Source organism: Ailuropoda melanoleuca, chromosome 10 (genome assembly GCF_002007445.2).
Source record: "Ailuropoda melanoleuca isolate Jingjing chromosome 10, ASM200744v2, whole genome shotgun sequence".
Taxonomy (NCBI): Eukaryota; Metazoa; Chordata; class Mammalia; order Carnivora; family Ursidae; genus Ailuropoda; species Ailuropoda melanoleuca.
This window is the reverse complement of record NC_048227.1, coordinates 41,259,399-41,281,159: the sequence shown is the minus strand read 5'-3', so window position 1 is coordinate 41,281,159 and position 21,761 is coordinate 41,259,399. Positions and strand designations below refer to the sequence as shown.

The 21,761-nt window shown below is 41.0% G+C and overlaps 1 protein-coding gene across 1 annotated transcript in view; it reads left to right on the top strand.

Moving 5' to 3' along the window:
* The window catches only part of RRAGD (Ras related GTP binding D), a 39,699-nt gene that overhangs the window by 13,927 nt on the left and 4,011 nt on the right, over positions 1–21,761 (top strand). Inside the window, exons 2-6 of the mRNA XM_002922661.3 lie at positions 3,238–3,533; positions 8,290–8,489; positions 9,412–9,526; positions 10,327–10,469; positions 14,955–15,103. Of these exons, the coding sequence (XP_002922707.1) occupies positions 3,238–3,533; positions 8,290–8,489; positions 9,412–9,526; positions 10,327–10,469; positions 14,955–15,103 (903 nt within the window). The remainder of the gene's footprint in view (positions 1–3,237; positions 3,534–8,289; positions 8,490–9,411; positions 9,527–10,326; positions 10,470–14,954; positions 15,104–21,761) is intronic.

The window sequence follows — 21,761 nt, the reverse complement described above, 5'->3', positions numbered from 1 at the left end:
CTTATATATGTGGGTTTATTTCTGGACTCCTTATTCTATTCCAATGATCTAGTTGTCTATCTTTGTGCACATACCACATTACCTAGACTGGATTTTAAGTTTCTTCAAGATAGGAACCATGTTTTGCATATCTTTTTGTCCAACCAACCTTATCAATCTACTACTTTGAGTACATATATTTATTGTATTGAAAAAACAGAAACTTTACAACAAGCACTTAACAAGAAAATTTGGAGTTGAAATCACAGTTTTAAGGTATTTAATGTTTTGAAATATCTCTATGTCTGCCATGGCTCCCTATACATTAAACATTTTTATATATATATATATATATGTATGAATGTGTTTCCTTTTTAAAATTAAAGCCATGGGGAGGTGCCTAGCTGGTGCCGCTGGCTCAAAACAGCATGTTGGGGCGCCTGGGTGGCACAGCAGTTGAGCGTCTGCCTTCGGCTCAGGGCGTGATCCCGACGTTATGGGATCGAGCCCCCATCGGGCTCTTCCACTGTGAGCCTGCTTCTTCCTCTCCCACTCCCCTGCTTGTGTTCCCTCTCTCGCTGGCTGTCTCTATCTCTGTCGAATAAATAAATAAAATCTTTAGAAAAAACAAACAAACAAAAAAACAGCATGTGACTCTTGATCTTGGAGTTATGAGTTCGAGTCCCACGTTGGGTATAGAGATTACCAAAAAAAATAAACCTAAAAAAAATTAAAGCCAAAATCCCTTTGATCATTCTCCCAGATCTTTCACCCATACAGTCTTTGCTTGCTATGCGTCCTTCTGGACCCTTTTCTAATGTACTTTCGCAAGTATATATTTTCCACTGGTTTGAGATAATTATTCTTTATGTCACTTTAACCTTTATCTCCTACTTTCCAGCACTATATCCCTTTGTACTAAATTCTGAGAGGCTTTGGATGTTCCAGTTAACTATTGTCCTCTTTATCTGTCTTTATTCTGCTTTTCAATTCATATATCTAACCCCCCACACAGTTATATTTTTATTTCTAAGATGGCTAAGGCCATTTTTCATGGTTGCTCTTATTCTAAAACTGTTCTTGTTTTACGGATACCACATTTTCTCTGAATATTTTAATTATACTTAACTTGGAAGTTTGACTGCTTTATGAACTCTGCTTCTTCAGATGTATGTTCTGGTATACGGATATTAGACTTTGGGGAAATGTCTGGAGGGAAGAAGTTAACTGCTTCCAGCTGTTGAACTCCACGCCCTGTGGTGAGAGTTAGGGAAGGGCAGAGCCCGTGGAGAGTGGTAGTGTGGGTGCTCCCTGTTCCTGCTGGGCATCCGGAGCCCCTGGAGCACTGCCTTCCCCCTCATACCCAAACCCCTAGTCACTGCTCCTACCTGCAAGTGTCTACTGGGTGGGTGGGTGGCAGTAGTGCACAGAGCTCATCTGCTGGCTTTTCTCATTATGATTCTCCAAATAACAACCCCGTTGGTTGTCTTCATGTCCCTTCCTGTTTGGGCTGCCACCAGTTCTCCCTTCTGCAGCAGAACCCTACCATTCCTAGTCAAAGGCTGCAGTTCCCTCTTCAATCTGACCTTTGCGTTTCTTAGGGATTTCTCTGTAATCTGTCAACTTTGAGGGTTTTTGTTGTTGTTGTTTTAAGCTCAGATATTTATGTTTATTTGTTCATCTATTTATTTATGGTTTATACCTTTTCTGTTATTTTTAGGGATTCACTGTGGGAGGGGAAGATTGTGACATGTTACCAGCCTGAAAAATTTAAAACACGAAGCCCTGTTTTCTTTTTTAATTTATGCCCTGCTTTTGCTAAGATTGACTGCGAGTGAGTAGCATATAATGACTGATGAAGAAGAAGAAAGCTGGTGACTTTTTTGGGCGCTTTCCTCGCACATTATTGCTTCTATAGTATAGCATCAGCAGGCTGTTGGATTGAGTTAAGTTGGACTGGAAAGTGTGGGTAGGTGAGAGTAAAGTGCTGCTTGTAGTGGAGTAGCAGCTGTGCACACCTGTACCTGCTTACTTTTTCTTTATTCAGTTATTGCTTTACCTGAAATTTGTGTGTTTACCGAAACCTACTGCAAATTCAAACATCAAAATATTATATGTAGGAATGAAATTCACTAAGATATTATCAAGTAGTAATATGTGCTTTAGACAATTATAGAGAGTTGGAAAAATTTACTAGTTAGAGTAAGGGACGAAAGAATTACTTTCCAGTCACTGTTGAATTAGATTGGGACCAGGGACTGAGAAAAATATATAACAGGGGTTGTCAGAAGGAAACAAAAAAGAAATTCATGTACATTGGACATATGTTTTCATTTCTTTGAATATATTCCTAGAAGTGGAATTGCTGGGTCCTATGGTGACTCAGTGTTTAACCTTCTGAGGACCTGCCAAACTGTTGAAAGCACATCACATTTTATGTTCTTTACCAGTAGTGGATGAGGGTTCTAATTACTCCATAGCCTCACCAATACTTGTTATTGTTTGTCTTTTGATTATAACCATCCCAGTGGGTGTGAGGTGGCATCATATTGCAGTTTTGATTAGTATTTTTGGATGGCTAATGATGCGGAGCACTGTTTCATGCACTTATTGGCTATTTTTGTATCTTCTTTGGAGAAATGTCTCTTTAGATCCGTTGCCCATTTTTTTTTTATTAGGTTGTCTTTATTATTGAATTGTAAGAGTGCTTTATATATTCTGGATACTAGTCCCTTATCACATATGTGATTTGCAGATGTTTTCTCCCATTCTGTGGGTTGTCTTCACTTTCTTTATAGTGTCCTTTGAAGCACCAATGTTTTAAATTTTGGTGAAGTCCAAAATTGTTTGTTTGAGGCATAACTCAAATGAACAAGCATCTCTTTAGGGCATAGAGACTCTGATGATCTGGACAAAGAAGACACTGCTTTGGAATGCTAAGACTGGATTTTTTCCCCTTCATACTCTGCTCCAGGAAAGCTCTCCTTTTCACACTCCAGACTTGCTGCTTGTGGTATGGAGTTGTACAAGTTTTCTGGCCCTCTGGAATGGTGTGATGGGTCGCAAAACAGCATTTTTCAGTGTTCTGCACTTACTAAAAGGCCCCTCAATGAGTGGAGTGAGGTAGTTAGCAGTCTCCATATTTGGAAGAGTGGCATTGTCTGCAAACATAAATCACATCTGAGGTGGAAGTGAAACTTCTCTAATTAACCACTGTGAAAGCAACTCACCCTCATTCTTGTTTTGTGGTTTCTCCAGTTCTGGACTTCAGCGATCCCTTCAGCACTGAGGTGAAGCCCAGAATCCTGCTCATGGGCCTGAGGAGAAGTGGCAAGTCATCTATTCAGAAAGTTGTCTTTCACAAAATGTCTCCCAACGAAACGCTGTTCTTGGAAAGCACCAACAAGATCTGTCGGGAAGACGTGTCCAATAGCTCCTTTGTTAACTTCCAGATTTGGGACTTCCCAGGACAGATTGACTTTTTTGACCCGACATTTGACTATGAGATGATCTTCCGGGGAACAGGAGCGCTGATATTTGTCATCGACTCCCAGGTAAAGTTCAGTCTTGGGGTGCATGGGACTGCAGGCCCCCCCCCACAAGAGGCAGTCCCTCCCCTGTGTTCAAACCAGTTCTTTTGGTGATGGTTTTGGTTTGGTTTTTAGAATCAGGAATAGCCCTTTTTACCAAACAAGCGTTTCTCAGTGGGGGCTCTCAGGGTTGCAAAGGGGAAAAGGCTCCGTCTGTAGAACCCTAACCAATGAGCAGTGAGCTCCGTCAGGGAGTTATGTATGGCCCCAAAACCTCACAGATGGAGGGGCCACCATACAGGCCAAGGACGGCAACAACGCCTCCCCTGCCCCCGATATTCTTGGCAGACATCTGAAAGACAGCGCGGGTTCTCTGCAACAGAATGTATATATAAGTCTGCGTTTTAAAATGTTTACTGTTTCCTAGGAAGATAAAGTTCTAAGTGTGAAGTTTTTCTTTTGAATTAAATTATTGTAATTATTACTAGTACACGATTGACAGCATAACTATTATGTATTTTATAGGTAACTATTAAGTATAAAAACTAAAATTTTGATTGGTAAGTATATCTCTTAAGATGATGGGTATTTTTCCACTTAATTCATGTATCCATGCATGAATAAGACAGGATTTGGCATCAATTCCATTTTTGATTGTGTCGATGTAAGCACTGAGAAACCTTGTTTACATAAATAAGTAGATGAATATGGGGTGACTTTTGTTATAGCATTCGTTCGATTATTTAAATGCTTTCCAAGTTATAGTCTCTCAATTGCCCAGTTTTCTATCACAAAGGATTGTTTTTAGTAGTTTATCAGTAGACATCCTGATGGGCCTTCCTTTAACTTTGCTGAAAGCAAAGACTTGGGGACCCCCTGACTGGTGACTTTGTACCCAGGAATTAGTTATTCACTTTATTAGTATTCAAACTAGTCTTCTGAATTGCCTCTTTGGTACTCTGGGCCTTTCTCCTGGGAAGTGGGAGCCAGCAGTTAAAGGTGAGGAAGGGGAAGGGAAGCGGCGGACTGTAGGTGCGTCTATCAGGCATGCCGGTCTTAGGAAAGAGTCCAGGGAACAGAACTGGGACAATGAGGCTCTTCAAACTCTCCACGTCCAGGCGCTCTTAGAAAGTGTTCTGGAAGCGTAGCCTAGCCTGAAGGCTCTCCCAAGGGCTTTCACAGCTGTGGGGGATACATGGCAGTAAGTCCTTCCAGGAATGCACTAAACCAGCTCTTAAGTTCAGGGCATGATATTTCCCTGCAGCTGGACCTGCAGTCAGACAGATGGGCTGAGCACACCTGCCCCTTCCAGGAGTGCCGATGGAGTTAGGGAGGAAGGGATATGTAAACTCTGAGTAATAATGGTTCTGAGCCATCTCTTGGAAAACCCATTCTCTAAGACTGCTCATGCCTGAGAGCATCATAAATTCATTCAGGGAACTAGGTGCCTGTTTAATATAATAATGAAATTTTCAACTAAGCCTTTTAGTTCCAAGTGATTGCACTGTGTACTTCTAGTATAGCTGTGGGAGTGTGGCCATCTGGTAGGAGGGGCTCTTCTTGCTTTTTTGGTGGTGGTGCACAGGGGAGAGACTTCAGATTCCGGTGCGGGATCTGTCAGCAGCAGTGCCTCCCTTCCCCGGGGCCCATCTGGAAATGCATGCTTGTAGACACCTGCAGCAGGTCCAAGCCCTGCTGTCAGTCGCTGCTTTCCTGGCTGTGCCACTTGTACTGACCTGTTTTCTGGCCCATCTGTGGCCTTGGCAGTAGCCCCTGCCTTCCTGCCTTGGTCTGCCAACCCCATAAATTAGGGAGCTCGAGCACGCAGGAGCGGCCGGTTATGTGCGCGCTGCCGCATGGGGGGCGAGCTCTTGGGGGGGCGAGCTCTTGGCTACGTCCCACTCATCTGTCTCTTTTAAGCTCCGGTTTTTTCCCTAAGTGACTCCACTGCTGTTTCTGTAGTTGTTGAACGAGGTAGCAGGGGGTCGGGTCGTAGCCCTACCCCTGGCTACATAGATTCCAGTGAGATGACTCATCTTTTCAAGACAGTGGCTTAGTAAGTACTCACCTCAATACCACATCGTGCTTGTGTAGCAACTGGCATTTCTAGAATTCAAATGTCCATCGCAACGCTATCCCAGGTGTTTGCACTATGGCTATTATGTGGCTAAAATAGGTTTGCTTGCTTATTTTTAAGTTGCAACTGTAATTTTGTTTTAATTTTACCTGAACATGAAAAGTGGCCCTTCAGTTTGGGTTGGTAAGTGTGTGTTTTCTTTTATTTTGTTTCTTGTGGTGTTGTTTTCCCCTAGCTGTAGGGCAGAGAAAAGTATAAGAACGTTTGAGAAATTTGTCTTTTTAAGTTCCACTTTTAAAAAGGTAGGAAAAACATTGTTGAGAGCTATCCTTTACTAAAGGAAGGAATAATGGAATAAGCTGTTTCAGAGTCTGTGTGACCTCTACTTTTGTACAGGAAGCAGACTGTAAAGCCATGTTTTCAGGAACTTTTATATGATGTGATTACAAGCACCGAAAAGGAAAGCAAACTTCAGGCAGTCTTGGCAGGCGCTTGAACGTAGTTGCCTTTATTTCTCAACGGGGCTCCGTTGGTCTGACGCCTGATATTTTTATTTTTTCCTTGTGAATTCCTCACAATCACAGGATTGCCAGATAAATATATCACCAAGGAGAAAATGTGTCCTCACAGAATGTTGTAAGATGAAAGAGCATGGAAGCATCCAGAGTGATTTCCTGTGAGCTAACAGTATGACACCGCCAGCCCCCCAGGCAGAGCCCACACAACATGTCCCACACCTCCAGGGCCACCCTGGACCCCCTGAAGCCATGTCACACGTGCCTTGGGATCCAAAATGGAGTGTTGACTTCATCTACGTTGGTGATTGTTGACCTGCGTGTAATTCCTAGATCTAATTTTGGAATAGGAACTAAGGCGCTGTGTTTTTCCTGTATTTTTATTTGTTGTAGAAGATAGTAACAAACACAGTGGGAAAAATCAGTCACCCTCCCCCTGTTCTAATAAACCAAGTATTTTTTTCTTTCAGATGTTATTTTTAGTCCTCGTAGGTATGTGTCACTTCATCACTTAGTTGGTAATCAGATCATTTTATATGCCTGGCAGGGAAGTTACAGTAACAACTTCTAATCTTTTGAGATTATGATACTCTCTTGACATTGGCTAGTTTTGCTCACAGACATGTCCCCTTAACTCCCCTCTAGAGTTAAAGACATAAACAATAATAATTTTTGAGGTATAATTTATATACAATAAAATGCATTCATTGTGAGTGTATAATTCAGTGAGTTTGACAAATGCATATAACTTGTAACCACTTCACAGTCAAGATATAGAATATTTCTACCTCCCAAAAAGCTTCCTTTGTTGTCCTTTCTCAGACAGCCTCCCCCTGAATTTCAAGACAATGTAAATGAATTCTGTATGTAGTTTAGGGATACATATGTATGTAGTAACGTATAAAGAGATGACTGAGAATAAACACTAAACTCAGGATAGTGGATACCTCTGGAGGTGGGGGGTAGAGGGATGGGGTGGGCTGGGAGGATGGGGAGAGACACACGGGGTGTCAGTGTCTACTGTTTGATTTTTTTTTTTTAAGTTTATGTATTTAATTAATCTCTACACCCAATGTGGGGCTCAAACTCACAACCTCATGCTCAGGGCGCCTGGCTGGCTCACTTGATAGAGCATGCAACTCTTGATCTCACAGTTGTGAGTTTGAGCCCCATGTTGGGTGCACAGGTTACTTAAAAAAGAAAGAGTTGTATGGTCCTCCAACCAAGGCAGCCCGGCACCCCTACTATTTGATTTCTTAAACAGGGAGATGCCTATGCAGATGTTCATCATACTTATATAAAAGTGTCATTTGTAGGAAGCAGAAAAAAATAGTATTGCGTTATTTGGGTCAGTTACTCTAGATCAGAGGTCAGCAAACTGTTTCCGTACAGGGCTAGATAGTAAGTGTTCTAAGCTTTGCAGGCTGTCTGTACCGTCTCCGAGGAGTTTGCCACTGCACCACAAAAGCAGCCACAGACACTATGAAAATAGATGAATGTGGCTGGGCTCCAATAAAACTTTACTTATAAACAACACACAGTGGGTCCAATGTGGTCCTCGGGCCGTGGTTTGCTGACCTCTGCTGTAGACCAGTGCTCATATCTTTCCTCCTGGCTCCTTCCCCATCCTCCCAGCAACCCAGATCACGTTTCCATCTCTAACTGTTCATCACAGTTCACCCAGGGACTCAAAAATCTGGGAAGAACAGTATCCCAGGGAAGGTCCTAGGTGGTAGGGGTCACTTTGAATTCATAAAGCTGCAGCACTGATCTTAATGGCGGTCATCAAGCTACATCATGACAGCCTACAGCTGTGTTTTTCCGGCCCACCTTTTTCATCTCTTTGTTAATGAAACTTCAGTTTTCAAACTTGAATTCCATGAAACCAGCTTTTATTTGGGCTTTTGCAAAATATTTTGGAGGATTGTACCCACATGGTTTCCAAATTAGGGGTGTATATGAAAGAAAAAAAAGGTAACTGTGAAGTAAGGTGATGGGTAGATTAACTTGAATGGGGGAGTCATTTCATGAGGTATACGTATATCAAAACATCAAATTGTATACCTTAAATGTACACATTGTTTATTTGTCGATCATACCTCAATAAAACTGGGGGAAAAAGAGTGTCTGTGGAAGGCAGCTTGGAAGGGTTTGGCCTCCCCTGACTGGAGTGTGCCTTTGTTCCCAGGACGATTACATGGAAGCTTTGGCCAGGCTCCACCTCACCGTGACCAGGGCCTACAAAGTGAACACTGACATCAACTTCGAGGTGTTTATTCATAAAGTGGATGGTCTGTCAGATGACCACAAAATTGAAACCCAGAGAGATATTCATCAGAGGGCAAACGATGACCTTGCGGATGCTGGGTTAGAAAAGATTCACCTCAGGTGAGAACAGAAACCCTTCCGGGATCACAGTAATCAACGGAAAAAAGCAGCTGTGCAATCCAAAGTCAGCACGGGCAGTTTGGTGTTCACCTACCTGTTGACCCTATTTGCGCTGTACACATTGGGACAGTATTTGGGAAAAGCAAGCTTTGCATGTGCTAATTCTAATTTTTGTTTTTGTTTTTTAAACAAATGGTCAAATGTTTTCCCCACATATGAAGAACATAAAACTCAAGAAGATAATCCAGGAAGTTAATCTGCTGAAGTTTAGAATTCTTGATAAATATGATAGTATTTATAGTCACAAGTAAAAGAGAATTCTGAAGATAATTCAAGTAGAAATACAGGGGAAAACCACTTTTCTATAAGTTGTTGTTGTCGTTTAAGATTTTATTTTTAAGTAATCTCTCCACCCAACATGGGGCTCCAACTTACAACCCCAAGATCAAGAGTGGCATTCTCCACTGGCTAAGCCAGCCAGGTGCCCCTCTATCAGTTTTTTATGGGGAAGTGTATGTATGCATCATTTGATTTGCAAATTGGAAAATGAAAATATTAGATGCTTCAATACCAGTAACATAGCCATTACTAACCTAACAGGAGTGGGTAGAGATGACCTGGTGTGGATTCTTTTGCAGATGTGAGGAAGCTCGTATGGGCACATACCACTGCATTTTTAAGCTTTCCAGGCCAGCCAGTCAGTAGATGAGAATGGGCACAATTCATGCTTTTTGAGCTGCGGAGGAATGGCTTGCAAAGACACGTTCATTTTTTGTGGAGGTCATTTTGAATTCTGAAGGGGGCTAGAAAGTGTGTGTAGGGACGGTAGGTACAGACGGCCGGGCATGGGTGTTGTGACAGCCTAAGCAATCTGTTCCCCAGTCAGAAGGAAAATGTGACGAAATACTGTTTTCTCTTTCAGCTTCTATTTGACGAGCATATATGATCATTCAATATTTGAAGCTTTTAGCAAAGTGGTTCAGAAACTGATTCCACAACTCCCCACTCTGGAGAATTTGCTAAACATCTTTATCTCAGTAAGTAAATAATATCCTCCCGGTAGAATCATTTGCAGAATTTTAGAATAACATTGCAAGCGTGAAAACAGTCTTACTTCTGCTCGCTCTTACCACACTGCAAGGTCACTGAAGGATTACTCTGGAAGATTGCTCCTACATGCTCTTTTATGTTTTTTAAAATTTCACTCCCCAAACTATTCCTGTACTGCCCTGATATAATTAGAGTGTTTATTAAAGTTGTAGGCAATCATTCAATGTTGATAGAGCCCTGCGAGATGTAGGAAGCATTAAGGCTGGTTGTGGCGATAAGATATAGCCCGTGGAGTATTTTTTATATGTTTAACACTGTGGATGATGTGCTGGCTGAGTGAGTCCTATAAACCGTCAGCTCTAGGCAAGCTCTGCTGTTGACTCGGGTCAGACTTCTCGGTTGTACTCATATTTACTCTGTCACTCCACAGTTTGGAGTTTATTTAGATTTTTAAAATTTATTTTAAGATTTACAGTCAGTAAAATTAGTGTTTATACTTGCCTTTTCCTAACTGCAGGTTCATCTCTAAGAGCCAGGAAACACTGCCCAATTTGTTTACCTACAATAGATAATTTATGAAAAATAAGAATTTCCTATTTCTTATGCAAATCCATTGTAAAGGTTTATGTGAAGTTTAAATTGTAATAAAATAGAACAAAACTTTTAGTTAATTAATTTTTGTTCATTCATATTTTACATTGAGGATGGCATGTAATTTTTTTTATATGGTGATGACATGTTCTAAAATCAGCTGTCCCTTTAAGATAGCATCTTCTTTTTGTTTCAGAATTCTGGAATTGAAAAGGCATTTCTCTTTGATGTGGTCAGTAAAATTTATATTGCAACTGATAGTACCCCAGTGGATATGCAAACCTATGAGCTCTGCTGTGATATGATCGATGTGGTTATCGACATCTCTTGTATTTATGGGTAAGTAAAATATTCTTAAAGGGTACAAACGAGCCATACTTCAGATTAGAAAATGATACCTTTCATAACCCTTGTAACATTTGCATTTACTTATTTGATTTTAATACTTTTGTTTTAAATGACTGAGATCTGTAAGTATACCAATTAGCATGCAATAACAACAAAACATTATTGAGTAAATGTCTGATATTCTGCTAATAAGCATATTGCATACATTATAGCATTTAATTCCCCGCTATTCCATGAGGTGGGAATTACTAACCCGATTTCACAGATGGGGAAACTGAGGTTCAGAGTGGTTGTTTCTAACCCCTGCTCACAATGTCCATAAAGGACAGAACTGACTTTGAACTCAAGTCTAACTGATTCCTGGTTATTCTACTGAAAAATCTGTCATCATATCACAATGGCATACACAGTTGGGAGAGACTAATAGGATCCTTGAACTCTAAATACATATCTCACATTAACAACAGTTCTATTACTGTCTTCATTATAGGAAATAACTGCCGGATTTTCTTTAATATACTTTATTGTCTTTTATGAGCAGCAGAGAGTCACACTAAGCAAACAACTTACCTGTTTATTATTATGGTCTTAGAGTCTTAGAAAACAGAGCTTCCTGTATGCTTAAAATATTTTAAAATAAACAAGGAGTGGAGAAAATTGATTGTGGTATCAGACATAGAAACAATTCCACATAATTTTAGATTTCCTGAATGGGTGTCGTATAGAGTGAATGGATATGAACTAATTTGTCTGTATTAAGATATCAAGTTGTTGGGGCGCCTGGGTGGCTTAGTCGGTTAAGCGACTGCCTTTCGGCTCAGGTCATGAACGCCGGGGTCCTGGGGTCAAGCCCCACTTCGGGCTCCCTGCTCAGCGGGAAACCTACTTCTCCCTCTCCCACTTCCCTGCTTGTGCACTCGCTCTCTCCCTCTCTGTCAAATAAATACAATCTTAAAAAAAAAAAGATATCAAGTTGTTGCTGTCGACTTATATCAGATCGTACATGCTTATCCAGTCGTTGGTGGGTAAGGCTCTTCATCTTCCTCTTCACTTACTAGCTGGGACCTGCCTCCATCAGCTCCGGTAAGGGTCCCAGTCTCCCCATTTCTCTCTTCCTCTGTCTGAAAATCCTTTGCCCCCTCAGTTCAGATTCTTTCTGTTATACACACATGCACGCAGGGTCCCCTCCATTATGAAACAGGGAAAGTGATACTTACAGGACTGTAGTGAGGATGGCATATCATTAGGCTTCACCTGGTAAGCCCTGGATAAATGTAGCTGCCACTATTATTATTATTGTTATTACACACTGCCATCTGGCTTTAGGAACAGACCTTAGTCCCCAAGATTACTGCCTTCTTAGTATTATTATTAAACACTGCCATCTGGCTTCAGAAACAGACCTTGTTTTCCAAGATTACTGCTCTGTAGCATTCTATTGTTTTTAAACTCTAAGGGGATTGACCTTGAAATAGTCATGGAAACTAAATGTATCCTGATTACAGTCTAGATTGCTGCGGTAATCAAATACAATAAACACAATTAATCTGGCACCTATTTAATGATATGCGTAATCATTATTGTGCCATATGGTAATTAGGTGTAAGTGGTAAGCTGTTCATGTAAATGATGTTAATCAGAGTTCCTTTTACCCAGCTAAAACAAACATGAGGGGGGCGGCCGCGGGAGGAGTCAGATTGTTTTCCTGTGGCGGAGTGTGCGGTGCCCCGGGGAACCCATCAGGTGCAGTAGGAACCAGCCTGGGTCACCGACTGGGCGTGGGCCCCGGAGTTTCCTCAGTGTTTGCTGGAGCCGCGAGGAGCCAGCCCAGCTAACTGGCAGCCGCGGAGGAAACAGGCTTGCTGCCAGTGCCCAGCTGCTCCGTGGAGACCGGCAGGGCCCGAGGCAGGTGACCTGGTGCCTGGGTCAGTCCGCTCAGGGCTCTGCGGGGCTTCTCTCTCCAAGCACACCCGCGCACGCTTTAAATACATGGCAGCTGCCTGTGTTTTCACCGCTTTGTGAACGCAGACTTGAGTAGTAGCACATAGTTGTGGCGGTTGTAATCCGTCACCGGTGTTTACTTGTAATTTTCTTGGTCCTTTTGGTTTTTCCAATTTGTTTAATGTTTACTTTTTCCTGAATATGAATGCAATCCATGCTCATTGCAGAAAATACGTAAAAGCGTAAAGAATAAAATTAAAATAGCCCATAATCTCATCACTTAGAGACAGTCACTATTAACATTTTATTGTTTTATTCTTTTTTTTAAAGATTTCATTTATTTATTTGAGAGAGTGCATGAGTGGGGGGAGGGGCGAAGGGAGAAGCAGAGTCTCGGCTGAGCAGGAAGCCCCTGGGGCTATCCCAGGACCCTGAGAGCACGACCTGAGTTGAAGGCAGATGCTTAACCGATTGAGCCACCCAGGCGCCCCTGATGTGTTTTATTCTTATTTCTCTGTGTAATTTTTAAGATAATGTGATCACTTTGTATATATAATTTTATATATTATATATATATATATATATATCCTGCTTTATGCATTTGACATTATCACCTAAGAATTTTCTTGTGTTATTAACTGCTGTTAGTAAATTTTCTTCATTGGGTACAAAAATTCAAATGTTTCAGTTTATTGTTCTCAGAACACTACTTATTAGCAAGAGAAATTCAGTCTAGAAAAACAGCAGCTAAAAATAGTACAAAGGAAGTTAAGAGCTCTGATAAAGCATCTTTAACATCTGAGATCCAAGACTTCTTAAAGATTTTTCTTTACTGTTTTGGTAGGTCACAGTGAGTTGAATCCTTTTTTAAAAAACTTTTTCCCCCAATTTACTTTTAAGTAGCCATGTGTGTGCCAGTTTAAAATATTCTCAAAGCTAAAAACTTACATTTCCTTTGAAATACTCTCACAATTTAGGCTTTTCATTTTATCTGGTTCGTCACCCTACCTCTTTATGATATTTATGAGACTAAAAGCATTAACACTGAAATTAGATTAGTTTGAGGTCCTGGCTCTACCCCCCATCATCAGCCTTGACCAAATTATCCGATTTCCCCTAGCCTCAGTTTCTCAGTACCCAGCTTAGAGGATTCTTAGGCCAGATGGTAGATAATTCATGATAAATACTAAGGAAGGTGCCTGTCACATTGTAAATGTTGGCTCAGGGATCAGGTTTGGCACTAACTGTGTTGCTATGTTGTATTAATAAGGTCTAGCATAATTTCAATTAAGTCAAGTTTCTGGTCAATTATTCATTAATTTGGGAAGTAAAAATACATACATACATACACACATACACACACGGTTTCAGATAAGGGGAAAAGGTGCAGGGAAGTGCTCCTTTGCTCTGAGGACAGGACACAAAACTCTGATTACATCAGTGTCTTCGGAGGGTCCAGTTTTGATCATTAAAGGGCATCATAATAATAATAGTGGTTAACATTCATTGTGCATTTTACATGGTCTGAGCGCTATGCTCAGTGCTGTTTATCTGTTACTCACTGCTTTGGGAGACTTCGAGGTAATTACTGTTAGTATACAGATAAGGGAATTGAGGCTCAAAGAAGTTACCTCGCTCCAGTTCACATAACAAGTGAGCTGGGGTTCAAACCCAAGTCATCTGTCTGCAGGCCACACCTTTTCTTAAATAGACCAGTATATTTATTTAGTGTTTTATTTTGAAAAAATTTCAAAACTACAGAAAATGTGCAAGGATAGGCCAGCAAACGCCTATATGATACCCTTCACTGGGATCCACCCATTTTTATCATTTTGCCATATTTGTGCTCTCTTTTTTAAATACATTTTGTGGTTTGATTTGCCGAACCATTGAGAGTGAATTGCAGACATGTTGATTCTTTGATCCTAGCCACTTGAGTGTCTATCTCTTTAAAAAAAAAACCAAACAGACATTCTCTTGCAGGACCACAGTTTCCCAAATTAAGCATGTGTAGCCACGGCTACATTAATGCACTGTCTAATATATTGTCCATATTCAAATCTTACCAGTGGTTCCAATTCCATCCTTTCTCCCTGATCCAGGATCTAGGCCAGTGTTTGGCTGTCCTGTCTCCTTAGGCTTCTGTAATTTGGAAGAGTCATTCAGCTCTCCTTGGTCTTCCTCAGATCATGCTTTTGACAGCCTGGTTATTCTGTCAGGAAGAAACAAGAAGCCCTTATGGGCTACGGAGGGGAGAATGGCCAGCTTCCATCCCTCACCCGTGTTCCTTGGGTGCCTGGAGAGATGCCTTCCTGCCCCAGCAGCGACACTGTGTCCATAGGAAGGGACTGTCTTACACTATGTACATTCTTGCAATTGTATGTTTCAGAGACTTTTGCTGAAAGGCCCGGTGATTGGAAATGACTTCTCATTATGATTATCATTCTGAGTATTAAAGCTGGTCTCTGTCACTGGACTACAATTTGTAGTTTCTTCTCAATGGTCACATATGTTCTGGTTTCTGTCCCCCTTTAGTCTCAAAGAAGATGGGGCAGGAACCCCCTATGACAAGGAATCAACGGCCATTATAAAGCTGAACAATACAACAGTTCTTTATTTAAAAGAGGTGACAAAGTTCCTGGCTCTTGTCTGCTTTGTCAGAGAGGAAAGCTTTGAAAGAAAAGGTAATTTTGTGTGTGTGTGTGTGATTTAAATGAACCATTTCATTTCAGACTGATGACTGCTTCTCCCGTTTGTCAAATGTGGGTGGTCAGCACACGCCTCCTGAAGCGTCCAGGCTTGAGTCACAGGTCCCTTTGGCTCCTCCCCGCAGCTCTCAGGCTTTTGGGATCAGGGAAGAACTGCCCTCTAGTGATGTAGCTGCCATGAGATAGAAGGAGCCCCAGACAGTCCTCCCAGGGGCTCTGGCTTTTCCTGGAGGGAAGCTGGTTGAAGCCTTGTTGCCAGGCTATAATGTCTCTTGCCAGGGAGGGCCCAGCACTCTGCAGTGAGGGCGGAGGCCTCCCTCCTGGTCCACTCCTGTAGAAGGTCTTAGGGACTGTAGGGCCATTTGAGATCCCTGTGTAAAGGAGGGGACTTGTACAACATTAAAGAGAGACGTGTTTAATTTCTGTTCAGCCTTTGTATATTCTTTAGTCCTCAAAACACAGGGATAGCATCATGATTCTGAAAAGGGAAGACATGAGTATACTTAATAAGGTCACCAATAAGTGAAACAAAAACAAAAGATATATAAATACATGATAAATGTGACATAATATGATATAAATGTATAATATAAAAGTATGTATTATATACAAATATAAAATAAATAAGTATAAATAAATAAAACTAAAGCAACTAGCCTCATAGAGGTAACTCATTTCCCCCTACTATTTAAACTGGGAATTTAAACTACTATTTAAATTTAAACTACTATTTAAAACAGCCTACTGACATGCTAGGGATTTTTGCTAGCAACTAGGGCATGATTTACCAATTTTGGGGGTAAAAAATTCCCAACAGAGTGCCAATAGTAACATTTACTAAAATAGCCATTTCCCCCCCTTATAAGCACACATGTTCATTATAAAAATACTTTGAAAATTTGGGGAAGTATAAAGAACAAAATAAAACCACTCAATTTTGCCATCTAGAGCTAAATTCCATGTTACATTTCTGAGATTTTCTTTCTCCCTTCTTTCCTCCCTCCCATCTTGCCTTCTTCCCTTCTCTCATCCCTCCTTTCCTGCCACAAAAGGAGGCCATAGTGTCTTTATGGTTTTACATCTGTTGTTTTCACTCATTTATATCAGGAAGATTTTCCTAAGTCATTGAGCGTGAAAGCGTAATTTAGATTTTTATTGTTTCTTTTTTATTACAAAGGAACAGATTCTCTTAGAAAATTTAGAAGCAACAAATAAGCAAAAAAGAAATAATTATTGATAACTTCTCACTCAGAAATCACTCTCTCAACATTTTCTTTACAACTTTTCAGACTTTTTCATCTCTAGCTCTGTCTCTGTCTATACGTGATGATATGATAAATACTACCTTGTAACGCTCACTGAATTACAGTGAAGTAATTAGAGACATCTTTCTAATTAGAGACATCTTTCTAATTCACTGAGCCTTTATTTACCACATCATTTTAATGATTCTGCTAGTTTCTTTTATTGTTAAAAATTTATATTGTTTCTAGATTTTAATGTTGTGAATAGTCTGTGATGACCTTCTTCGCACTGAATATTTGTGTACATTTTGGTTATTTCCTCAAGAAAAACTTCAACAAATGGAATTACTTAGGTCCAAGGGTAGGGTGGGCATGTTTTGGTGGCTTCTAGTATGTATTACCAACATGTCCTTCCCAAAGACGTTATGGGTTTACGCTACTAAGAGAATACAAGTGTGTCCATTTTGCTGTAGTCCTATCAATATTGGGTATTAGCACTGAAAAATTAATTATTAAAAGCTAGCATCATTTGAATTTACATTTCCTTGCTTCTTGGTGTAGTTGTATATCTTTCCTATATTTACTGACTGATATCAGCCAAATTGACTTTTGTGTTCTTGGCCTTCAAAACTTTTAGTTAAGTGGTGTTAATCTTTTACTCCTTAGTTTCATCTTGCTGAAAGTAAGAACAAGTTATATAATAGGCTCGTGGAATTTTGACAGGACCATACCTTGCTTCATCCTCTCAATTATAGATGATTTTACCCAGACAGGGGAACTATCAGTGACTCAAAGTCCTACTTCTAGTGTATGGCAGTCAGAGCTCAGATTCCTGGGCTTGTCCCGACATAGAATCAGTCGTGTGTATTGTGTTTTAAACCATTATAGATATATTTCCTTGGTTAACGGTATTTCCAGAATTTATATTTGGTGATTGATATTTCATGTTGATTTTGGAAGCCAAGTAAAATAAAATGCAAATAGTACAACTAGAGCCCCAAAATCCTTTAGGTGAGGGCAGATCCTAAAATTTAGGGTACATTAGCATCAAGCCGGAGAGCTTGTTTATTCTGAACTGATTTTAGACTGAACAGAAACGTTGCAAAAATAGTACATAGTTTACACATATTCCTCATCCACTTTCCCAAATGTTAACATCTTACATACTACAGTAATGAAAAATAGGGACTCACCATTGGTATAATACTAATTAATAGTAGTAATGAATTAATTAGTATTCATTAAGAAGCCATAGACCTTACTGAGATTTCATCATTTTTCCAAAAGTACCCTTTCTGTGTTCCAGGATCCCAAATTGATTTAGTCAAGATTCCTCTTAGTCTCCTCCAATCTGTGATAGTTCTTTATCTTCCACGACCTCGACACTTTCGAAGAATATTGATCAATTGTTTTGTAGAATATACCTCGAATAGGGTTTGTCAGCTGTTTCCACACAGTTGGAACAAGAGTGTGCACTCTGATGAGAATGTGTCCTTCTCAGTGCATCATATCAAGTGGTTCATGATGTCGATAAGTCTTATTACTCCTGGTGATGCTGACCTTGATTTAGTTAAGGTAATGTCTGTCACGTTTTTCCACTGGAAATTTCCTGTCTTTCCCTTTGTAGTTAATAAATACTTCCAAATTATGTAAATCCTCTTCCTCCTCAAACCTTTGCCCACTAATTTTAACATCCATCTATGGTTGTGGAAATGAAGCAGGAGTTTATTATGTGGATCTCTGTAAGCGACTGACCGCTAAGCCACCTCGATGGGATCATCTCTGAGGATAGGCAGATTTGGTGGAATTTATTAAACTAGCTAGAAACCTGGGCATTGGTTTTAATGTTATAGCTAGGAAGTGGCAGACAGATTTAACCCCATCATGTTAAACTCATTTGCTTTTTCGAGTGATTATCTCCATTTGCCTGGGATAGAAGGGGTTCCGAGGGCAGGAGACATTCAGAGCTGATACTGGGAATGTCCCAGGCAGATGGGATGAGTTGGTCACCTGGGGATCAGGTGGTGTCTTTAAAAAGAACTTAATGCTTATAAATGCATAGAGTAGTTTGGTTTTGTGGCTTTACTTTTTCTTCTTTAAAGGTTTTTATTTTTAAGTAATCTCTGTACCCAGCTTGGGGCTCAACCCCAAGATCAAGGGTCACATTCTGTACCAGCTGAGACAGTCAGGCACCTCTGTTTTTGTTGTTTTAATCTCAAGTGTGGCAGAGCCCTGTTGGCGCTGGTAACTGACACTGGTTGATTAGCTTTTCCTCACGCCGGGTCTCCATCTGAGTTTTCATTAACGGTCTCTGCGACTACTTTGGCAGAGAGGAGGGGTCGAAAGCAGATGTGCAGTTTTCAGCCTTGCCTGCACGTTATGGGCACCTTGGGAAAGGAGGCAGTTAAAAAATACGGACCTCCGGGCCCTCCTCCAAACAATTAGAACAGAATTCCTGGGAGAGGGGCCTAGGGTTTGTTAAATTTTTTTAGGTTCTCTGAATGTTTTTAAGGTGCGGCTAGGGTTGGGAACCACTGAAGCAAAGAAGGATGTGGAACCATCACGTTTATGGTGGTGAAAATAGTGTTTGTTCTGTTCGTGTCTCTGTTCTTGCGTTTCAACTGCCTTCAGTGAAGAGGTTGAAAGAAATGGCAGATACTTGGTGTGAATGCTTACTTTCTTTAAAAACCTCAGTTGTGAATTTTTACTTTTAAAACTCCAAATGCAGCAAGATACTGTTATATTTTGTTTATTTTTTAAAAGATTTTATTATTTATTTGACAGAAAGAGAGAGAGCACAAGCAGGGGGAGCAGCAGGCAGAGGGAGAAAGTGAAGCAGGCTCCCCTTTGAGCAGGGGGAGCCTGATGTGGGGCTCGATCCCAGGACCCTGGGCAGAAAGCAGTCGCTTAACTGAGCCACCCAGCCGCCCAGTACTGTTAAATTTTAAATTGAGAAGATGAATAAGTTAAGATTTGTCAGGAACTATCAACAGAATATTTCTGCAAGTTGAATTTTCACTGAGCCAAAGTTTTTCTAGCTAAGCTTTCTTCCAGAGGCAGTTGGTTGCCTATATAGGAAAAGAATTTTGAGGTTGTTTTCACATCTCCTGTCCCAATTCCCACTAAAAAAAATCATTTCTTTGCTCCTTGTTTATTTTCTTTTAATTACATGCTTTGTTCGGAAGATGGTCCCAAGAAACAAAAATGAGGAAGTAGGGAAATGAGACAAGGCACGTAGAAAAGCCAGTGGTGTCAGTGAGCAGCTTTACGTTCACTCCCGGTAAGAGATTCTCTGAAAAGCTGTGTGGAACAAACTCAGAATCACTCCAGTTGAGTATGGAAGACTGCAACATTTACCCACCTGCCTCCATGCCCCTTTGTTTGAGGGGTGCCCTCGGAACGTTCATTCCCATATCGCTGGTACCTGTCTATGTGTGCTCAAAGAAGTTCTGTGGTACCAAAGAAAGCCTCAGGCAGAAAAGAAATGCTTATTTTTTTTAAGACTTTATTTTTAAGTAGGGCGCCTGGGTGGCTCAGTTGGTTAAGCATCTGCCTTTGGCTCAGGTCATGATCCCAGGGTTCTGGGTTCAAGTTCTGCATTGGGCTCCCTGCACAGGGAGCCTGCTTCTCCCTCTGCCTGCCCCTCTCCCAGCTTGTGCTCTCTCTCTCTGTCTGTGCCAAATAAATAAATAAAATCTTTAAAAAATAAAAAGATCTTATTTTTAAGTAATCTCTACACCCAGTGTGGGGCTCGAACTCACAACACTGAGATCAAGAGTCACGTGCTCTACCGACAGAGCCAGCCAGGCTCCCCTGGGATTATTTATGTCTTTTTTCTTTCCCCCTCATTCCAGTAGTCTTGTGTTGAGATCACTTGGAGGTTTTATTGCACTGTGGTCACTGTTGCTTCAGAAGCAGCAGAGGGCGCCACTCAGAAGGTTTCCTGCTTCTGGAAGCTGAGCTGGTGTTTCCTCCAGTGCTCGTGCAGTTATATGACTGCTTTGAAGAATTTCATTCCTTGGCTGGGATCCCAGTTATTTTATTTTGGTTGGGGCTTTGGAAGCATCACCTCAGTGGATGGAAATGGTTGTTAGGCTAGTTATTTTAATAAATATAAAGATAGTAAATTGAACCAACTGCCTTATCCTAATTGGTACAAACATAATGTTGCTCTCAACACTTTTACAAATTAGTGTGCTGAAAAATGCACTCAAGACTTGGGATTAATCTTTTATTCCATTCTTGTACCAATGACCTCAGAAGACGCAAAAAGATTCTCCCCTACTATTTCTGCATTTAAAATTTACTTAGAGTTGAAAAACCAAGAGTGTCATTGGCGGTTGAACTTCCGAGCTTGCAATTGACCTGAGGTGACTGCTAGCACTCTAAAATCAGAGACAGGGACCTTGCTTTCCCCAGGGCTTCTGACGGTGGCTTAAACATAATAGGTGTTCAGTGAATATCGATTGACAGAATGATGGATACTGAAGCTTTGAGATCTCAGCTGCACTTCATGTCAGGGTCTGCCTCCACTCAGATTCAATTTAATAATCCCTTTTGGGGGGGGCGCCTGGGTGGCACAGCGGTTAAGCGTCTGCCTTCAGCTCAGGGCGTGATCCTGGCGTTGCGGGATCAAGCCCCACATCAGGCTCCTCTGCTATGAGCCTGCTTCTTCCTCTCCCACTCCCCCTGCTTGTGTTCCCTCTCTCACTNCTTGTGTTCCCTCTCTCACTGGCTGTCTCTATCTCTGTTGAATAAATAAATAAAATCTTAAAAAAAAAAAATAATCCCTTTTGGGGAAACATAATAAATATTTCATGGAGGATATATAATTGTAAGAAATCTTGAGTTCTTTTTTTTTTTAAAGAATATTTTATTTTAAAGATTTTATTTATTTATTTATTTATTTATTTATTTATTTATTTGACAGAGAGACAGCCAGTGAAAGAGGGAACACAAGCAGGGGGAGTGGGAGAGGAAGAAGCAGGCTCATGAGAGGAAGAAGCAGGCTCATGGCGGAGCAGGGAGCCTGATGAGGGGCTCCATCCCAGGACCCTGGGATCACGCCCTGAGCTAAAGGCGGATGCTTAACGACTGCGCCGTCCAGGCGCCCCAGGAAATCTTGAGTTCTGATAGGTCAAAACAATGTGCACTTCAGGTGCTTTTTCAATGTTGTAGGTCCGAGGCACCTTTGAAAATGTGGTCTGTGCTCTGGAACCTTTCCTTAGGAAAACATGTCCATTTACAGAACCTCGCCTGCGATTCCTCAAGACCAGCCACAGAGCTCCTAGGGAAACCTGTGGACCTTCTGTTACGGCCACTCTTCTGCCTCCCCCTAATTGCTTGTCCCGGCCACCACAGACACGGCAAGAGAAGAGTCTTTCTTTCTT